Source organism: Condylura cristata, unplaced genomic scaffold (genome assembly GCF_000260355.1).
Source record: "Condylura cristata isolate star-nosed mole 26May11 unplaced genomic scaffold, ConCri1.0 scaffold00015, whole genome shotgun sequence".
NCBI lineage: Eukaryota > Metazoa > Chordata > Mammalia > Eulipotyphla > Talpidae > Condylura > Condylura cristata.
The window spans coordinates 35,210,073-35,217,908 of NW_004567116.1; the positions used below are offsets into that span (position 1 = coordinate 35,210,073).

Below are 7,836 nucleotides of genomic sequence, written 5' to 3' on the forward strand. Positions count from 1 at the left end.
GACATGCAAGGGCTAAATAAAAATTTGTCGAAATTTTGATTTCAAACTTAAAATTAGTTGGAAAATGAATGAAAAAAATGAAATAAAGCATGGAGCCCACTGTACTCTTTCTTTCAGCACACATGTTGTCTATTCAGAAATGGTTCCCAGTGGATACACTCCTGGAGTCAAGATAAAAATCCATTTGAAAAATTTGATTTTTCCTCATTGTCTTTGCATTCTACCCTTCAGCTTCCATCTAAGTCAGCCATAGTTTCTGAGGCCCCAGGGCCCGGTGGATGACCCGCTTCAGGGCAGCCTTCACTTCACTGTTCCTTAAGCTGTAGATGATGGGGTTCAGCATGGGTGTCACTACAGTGTAGGAAAGTGACAGCAGCTTCTTGCCCTCAGGAGAGGTGCTGGACCTGGGTCGGAAGTATGTGAGGATGGCAGTGCTGTAGAAAAGGGAGACCACAAGGAGGTGAGAGGAACAGGTGGAGAAGGCCTTGTGTTTCCCCTCAGTTGAGGGCATCCTGAAGATGGTGGAGAGGATGCGGATATAGGATCCCAGGATCAGCAAAAAAGGCAACAGGATGAATAGGACAGTGGCTGTTAGAGCCTCCAATTCAAACAGAGAGGTGTCAGCGCAGACCAGGGCAATGACAGGGGGGCTGTCACAGAAGAAGTGGTTTACTCTGTTGGGACCACAAAAAGGGAAGCTGAAAATCCATGTAGTTTGCACAGTGGCTACTGGAAATCCTGAAAACCAAGAGGCAGCTGCTAGCTGGGCACAGGCCCTGCGGTCCATGATGACTGGATAACGCAAAGGGTCACAGATGGCCACGTAGCGGTCATATGCCATTGTAGCCAGGAGGCAACACTCTGCAGCCCCAAAGAAGAAGAAGAAATACATTTGAGTGGCACAACCAAGGAAGGTGATGGTTGCATCTTGAATGAGTAAGGTCCCCAGCATCTTGGGCACAATGACCAAGTTGAAACCTATCTCCAAGAAGGACAAGTTCCTGAGGAAGAAGTACATAGGACTTTGTAGGGCAGAATCAGCTGTAGTCACCAGGATGATAAGGACATTGCCCATTAGGGTAACCAGGTAAATGGTCAAAAAAAGAAAAAATAGTAGAGTTTGAAGCTCAGAGGACAAGGCTGAAAAACTCACAAGAACAAATTCTCTGACAACTGTCCAATTTCCCCACATCATTCTTCTGCCTAGGATTTCATTAGGTTTTGGCACTGCAGGAAGGTAGAAGTGTCCCTATGTTATTTAGGTCTCTGTTTTACATTTATGAAGGGAATCTTCTGTGACTGCATTCATCCTTTCTTGCTGTAGTTATTGAAGATCTAACTCTTCAAAATGTGTAGAGCAACACACTATTGGATTCACAATTTGTTTGGAGAATGCTATTTATTTTCTGGACTGAACAAAAGCACACCATATACATCCCTACATCTCCTGCCTTTTCTTTGTGCTATATAGTATTGTGAAAACCACTTATGTGCTCCTCCCAATCTATCCACAGTCAATGATGCTGTAAAAGAAGCCAAGCCAAGCACTTATAGAGAGGGATCTTGATGCCCAGTGAGAGGCAGTGAAGATAGTCAAGTATGTTTTCTGCAAAATGAAAGGATGAAAAGAAGGGAATCAAGGAAAATAAATCAACATTTATCAGTGATCCCTGAGGGGACTTAAATGTATTCCAATCTTGAGTAGCCCATACTGGGAAGATTTTAGTGTACGGGAGGCATATTTACTTCTAAACTCACCCAGTTGAGTTTAAATATGAAGACATCCAATATAATAGAAACTGCGGTGTATTTTGATACCTGGACAAAATATTCTCACTATGGCTATTGTGATCAAATAAAGGGGATAAAGACCCAAGAGAACATCAAAATACAGAGATACTCTAAATTTGTTATATGTAAATCCTCTCACGCCAGCTTCTGATGGTTGACCTGTGTCTTGAATCTCCAGAAATATGAAACTCAAGTTTTAAATCTTAATAACTCAAATATGCATATTTGACTAATATTAAATTTTGTGAAAAACAGTTTTGATTACATAAATAATTAAGCTTCAAACTTGGGACCTTGGAATTCTTCCAGGTGATTAGAAATTTAAAGGAAGGCACAAATCTAAAGCATGGTGATTGCTATATAATATTAACCATTAAAATTATTCCAAAATCTACTTTTTATCCAACTGATTACCTAGCTCATTATAAGTCCTGCTTCTCAATCCCTAGGAAAAATGAATCATTTATTCAATAAATATTATCTTCTATGTTCTAGACGCCAATGATGAGACATCAGTATAACAAACATCTCTGTGCTGGTAGAATTCACCTTGTAGAAGGGAATATTGATCATAAATTATGAAGATAGAATGTACCAAGTTAGATAGTGATAAAATCAGTGGAGAATAGTTAAAGTGGAGAAAGAGAATAGATATTTGAGAAGTGGGGAGTGTCAGGGAAGGTTTCACCAAGAAGAGAATCTTTGAGTAGAGTCCTGAGCAGGTAAGTAAAGTTCCAATGGTGGAGGGAGATGACAAAAAAGTGTGAGAAATGCTATTTAAAATTTTTGCTGATTCCTATTCATTAAAAACAAACAGAAACCAAGAACTCAACCGGGGCATCAGTTCTATAAAAATTCACCTATTTTCATAGTAAGAATTAACATTTGTTGTGTGCCCATTACAGTCCCAGTGTTATGTAAGTCTCACAACAATCTAAAGATAGAAGAACTAAATATGACTACTCAACAGTCATGGACCCAAGTCAGACTGGGCAACCATCAAGTGTTAACATCAGGATAAGCATGTGAGGCAGGTCATGTGCTTAGTCCTTCAAGAACACATTCACCTGCTCTCTAAGAAGGTGAATGAATTTGAGTCACAGGTGAGGGCAAGCTGGAGCATTTGGCATAGGGGGTTAGTGAGAGAGCAAAAAACAGTAAAATTTCTAGCGATGCACAGAACATCTGGAGATTTTACTAACACTGGAGACCTGGAATATGACTTTACAGTCCTAACAGCAGAATAATCATTTTATTTCTCCATCTCAAGTTCTAGATGATGTAAGTCTTGAAAGAAGAAGTTGTGTTATTCAACTTTTTAATTACCACATCTAGCAAGGTAGATGCCAAAAAATTGTGATTGCATGAAGACAATGTGGAAAATAACTAAGAATGTATCTGTGTAGATAGTACGGAAGCACAGTGAGCCCCATTCAGCGGGAACTCAGGCACAAAAGCCCACCTGCATCAACAATACAGCCTAATGTCACTTACTCAGACTTGCATCCAGTGAGGATGGACAGGAGAGGAGAAGAGCTGAGAGGCCTCTTGTTTGGCTTTCACTCTTCTCCTCTCCCCTGAGTTGGTTCCCTCTGGCCTCTCAGGACTCTCATGTTGCATGAAACACAAAGCGAAAGCACCATCCCTGATGGCTTTTGCCTCCTCCTCATAGTTGTAATCCACAGTTTCCTTCATTTGCCTTATTACTTCAATAACACTCCCCTTGTATGTTTCTTCTTTTGATCTACATTTCCTCTTTTCTTTCATACCTTTCACCTTTCTCTTTCCTTTTCACCCCAACTATGAAAGGAAGTGATGGTGGAGAGCAAGCTGCTGGGTAGGTTTTGAAGAACTGAGCTTCCTGTAACATCATGAAAGTAGTTGTAATTGTCAAGATGTTGTTGCTGGTTTGTAATTCAGAGTATGCTTTACTGCTGGTCAGACAAGCACAGAGCTGTTGGGTAAGTCTGGTTATGACAGAAGTAATCAGAGACACAGAGATACAACCCTCAGAAGAAGGGAGGTTTATCTGGTCAGCTACACCTCAGAGGATTTCCTTTTAGGGTAACATCTTGGAGGTCTATGTTTGTTTCAACAAGTAAGAACATCCTTAAGAGTCCTTTGTAAATATACTATATAAGGGATTGCTTGGGACCATGTAGTTACAAAGACAAGGAATTTGGAGTCATAAAATGGGGGTTCAAGAACTGATTATTATTTTAGCTGTGGAGCTACCGACATTTTTCTCGGCTACAGTTTTCTCAAATGTAAAATGATAATTATTATAAATACCCCACCCACCCAAAGGAATGGTTGTGGTAGTGAAATGAGATAGCAGATACATTACACTTTGAATTTTCTAAAGCACAATAAACATATTATCTTTTTCTATCATTTCCCAGGTTTCTAAATTTGTTGAGCCCTATAAAATTCCATGTTCTTTACTTGAGACATCAGATCCCTTTTTGCCTCTCAGAAACATGTCAGAAAAGACGTAATTTGGTGATGAACTATCATCCTCATTACAAGAGATTTTAAACCTGTGCCCTGGCCACCCACTTTTTACTTACCTCCTGTGAATGAGACTTTTCTGTATCAGAATCCAGAGAGCTCTCTCGGTCTGTACCAGTCACTCTGGGGTAGCCTTAGACGTCTGAATGGGTGATTCCAGGGATATCATAAATTATGGTTCTTTCTGTTCAAGTCATTTTAGAAAAACCTAGACCATGCCTGTCATTCCAAAGACCCCTGTGTTGTCCACACTGCTGGTGAACTCGGCCGCAATGCCTTGTCACATTCTCAAGGAAACTTTGTCTCAGGCTGAGTCAAACACTCAGGTAGATCTTGGGCTTTGGATGGGTCATCCCTGTAAAGCAGCTTTGAGCTGTGCAGCAGCAATCACTCCAGAGAAGCACTTGGCCGGGTCTAAGTGAGTACTCCAGAGGATTCCAGCCTGGGTCTCAGGGCTATTTTTGGTCCCTTCTGTTTACTGCAGGGAAGTGATTCCCCCAGTGTTTTATCCTTCTCAGGTGAAATCATAGGTTCACTTTCTGATAGGGGTGAGTTTTGAAGAGTTCCCAGGAGTGGAAAATTCATGAAAATTTTGCAGTCCCATAATGGGAAGAAGGGCTTCATTACAGTCTAAAATTTCCTGCACTTGTGACGCTCTAAGGGCAAAGGGACAAAACTCCATGATTTGTCTGTTGTCCAAGTTTTCTCTCTGAGAAGGGTTAGAGGAACATGCCAGTACTGGTTTTCATAACTTAGTTTTAAATTTTCCAGCTTTATTGAAGTATAATTGACCTATAACATTGTGCATTTGTATATATTGTGAAATCATTACCACTACAGGTTCAGTCAACATTTCCTGTACATGATTCTCAGAACTTATTCATGTTGTAACCAAGTTTGTACCTTTAGCCAGCATCTTCACATCCTCTCTCCCTATCTCCTAAGTCCATGCATCATTCTTATCCTCTCTTTGAGGAGTTTGATTTTTTAATATTCTACATGTAAGTGAGATCCTACAGTATCTGTCTTTCTTCATCTGGCTTATTTTACTTAGCATAACGTGTTAAGGTCCATTCATCTTATCACAAATGGAAGATTTCCCTTCTTTTCTATTATGATGCACACACAAAATCTATCTACCCACCTATATATATTTCATTATATATAAATACATATATGTATCTGATATATGCCATAGTTTATTTATCCATTTATCCACCAATGGATGGTGATGCTTTTTCCATGTCTTGACAACTATGTTGAAATAAACATAGAAATGCAGTTTGTCCTTGAGTTAGTGATATTTCCTTCATGCCAATATTCTTTTACATACTTCCAAGATGACCTGGGCTCTGGAGAAATGTTCAAGCATGGGAAGAAAACCCAATAATCATTTTTATTAATGAAAATCAGAAGCAGTTTGTTAGGATGCTATTAGGAAGTTGTTATTGACTCCCAGTTAAAAAAGAGGAATGACTGACTCAAAATGCTAAGCTGTTAGACTAAGAATTGATCTTGAGGTATTAAAGTAAAGCTCAGGATTTGCAGTTAAAATTTTTACCATCTGGGCCCTCCCTGGTGGCGCAGCGGGTTAAAGCACAGCACTGAGAATCTAGAGCCGCTTCCTCATGAGTTCGATTCCCGCCTGCCCCGGAGGTGACCACATGGCGTGGCAGACCTCTCCTGACCCGCCCGCTGCTCCCCTCAGCAGTGTATTTCGTTGATCTGCCTGTTCTGCACTCCACTCTGTCTCTGGTGAATTCTCTCTCACCCTCCACATCTCTGGCCTGTATCCCAGTTCTGTATGCACAAATAAAATTAAAAAAAAATCTTTAAAAAAAAAAAAAATTTTACCATCTGATTGAATTTTCTTCCATAGACTCTAAAGCCTTTATGAATATTTCTTATAGTGTTTTAAGCCACGTGTTTGGTTGCATGCTTTACTGAAAGCAGTCACTATATCTAACTTGTTAATTATTATATGCTCAGTACTGAGCATGGTTTTGCACTCATGTGCTTGAACTTTTCCACAGGCATTTTTAAGATACTGACATTCTGTCTCATCTCTTAGCAATAGAACTTGAGATTTTCCATTTTGACTGGATAGGATGATATGTTCATCTTGTACTTTGCTCTAAGATAAAGGGAATATGACTTTCAAGTACTGAAAATGCCAAATCTTTACCAACTGCTAAATGTCTAAACTATGAGCTTAGACGTCTGAATGAAAATGCACAACTTCTCTCTGACTTACTCACCTGTTTAGTTGGGCTTTTAACTTATCATCTAAGCAAAATGCCAAATGGTGAATGATAAATGTTATTGATGTAGCTGGGGTGGGTGGTGGTAAACCAGCACACTTACAGAGATCAGTGGGAATGGAATAAGATACAATCCCTTTGGGGGAGAATTTGTTAATATATAAGAACATTACATAAGTAGTTATCCTTTGCCCAAAAAGTTCATTTCTCTAGATGTCCATCCTGTCAAATACACTGGCAAAAATATAAAAAGGCATATGCGTAAAGCTGTATTTTTATAGTACAATTTGTAATTGTAAGAGACTCATTACATAAATTATATCTACAAAATTAAGTACTATGAAGTTATAAAAAGAAAAAGAATGTTTTGTGGTTAAAGAAGAGCTATATTAGAGTCAATAGGTATTCAACTTATGATTAAAATTATTATATTCAAAATGTGTAAAGAACCAGAATATGCAATGGACTACCCATGAAAGTTCAGGCCATTTTGGGGGATGAGGGAAATGAGCAAGGAAGAAGATAATTATTACTTATAAAAGTGTATTAGAAACTATGGATCCACTTTCCCTTATTCATACTACAAATCTGTCGCTTTAAAAGAGCCAACACTGCCTCAAGGGCATGAGAATTGAAATAAGACCAGTGAGAAGAGTTGTGCGTTTGGACAATAATAGGATTTAAAATCTGATGAGGGCTCTCCCTGGTGGCACAGCGGGTTAAATCATAGCACTAAGAAGCTAAAGCCACTTCAACATGAGTTCGATCCCCGCCCCAGAAGTGATCCACATGGCAAGGCAGACCTCTCCTGGCCTGCCCACTGCTCCCCTCAGCAGTGTACTTCGTCAGTTGGCCTATTCTGCTCCCCTCTGTCTCTAGTGAATCCTCTCACTGCCCTTGCACCTCTGGCTTGTATCCCAGTTCTGTATGCATAAACAAATAAATCTTTAAAAAATAAAATAAAATCTGATGAATGACATCAGATTTTTCCAAAAGAAGATAAATGGACAAGATGATATTTGCACTGCTTTACTATGTGTGAACCTAAGTTAAGATTATAAGCAGTTTCATAGTGTTAACAGTGCACACAGGAAAGTGAATATTTAGAATTGTTTGGCCATAAGTGATGAAATGTCAATAAGAAAAAGAATGCATTTCTACAATGGCAGGCAGAGGTGTTTGGTAGATGGCAGTGACATATCAAACCTATCTCTGTGTGCTTTCATCTGCACTAAGCTTCTTTATTTCAGAAGCTGGATATATGAGGAGAGGC

The 7,836-nt window shown here is 39.4% G+C and overlaps 1 protein-coding gene across 1 annotated transcript; it reads right to left on the reverse strand.

Moving 5' to 3' along the window:
* Nucleotides 1–229: 229 nt before the first annotated feature.
* Nucleotides 230–1,208, reverse strand: LOC101620779 (olfactory receptor 10A4). The gene has a single exon (XM_004683091.1). It carries the CDS (start codon nt 1,193–1,195, stop codon nt 239–241), a length of 957 nt encoding a protein of 318 aa, XP_004683148.1. The 5' UTR covers nt 1,196–1,208; the 3' UTR covers nt 230–238.
* Nucleotides 1,209–7,836: the final 6,628 nt, after the last annotated feature.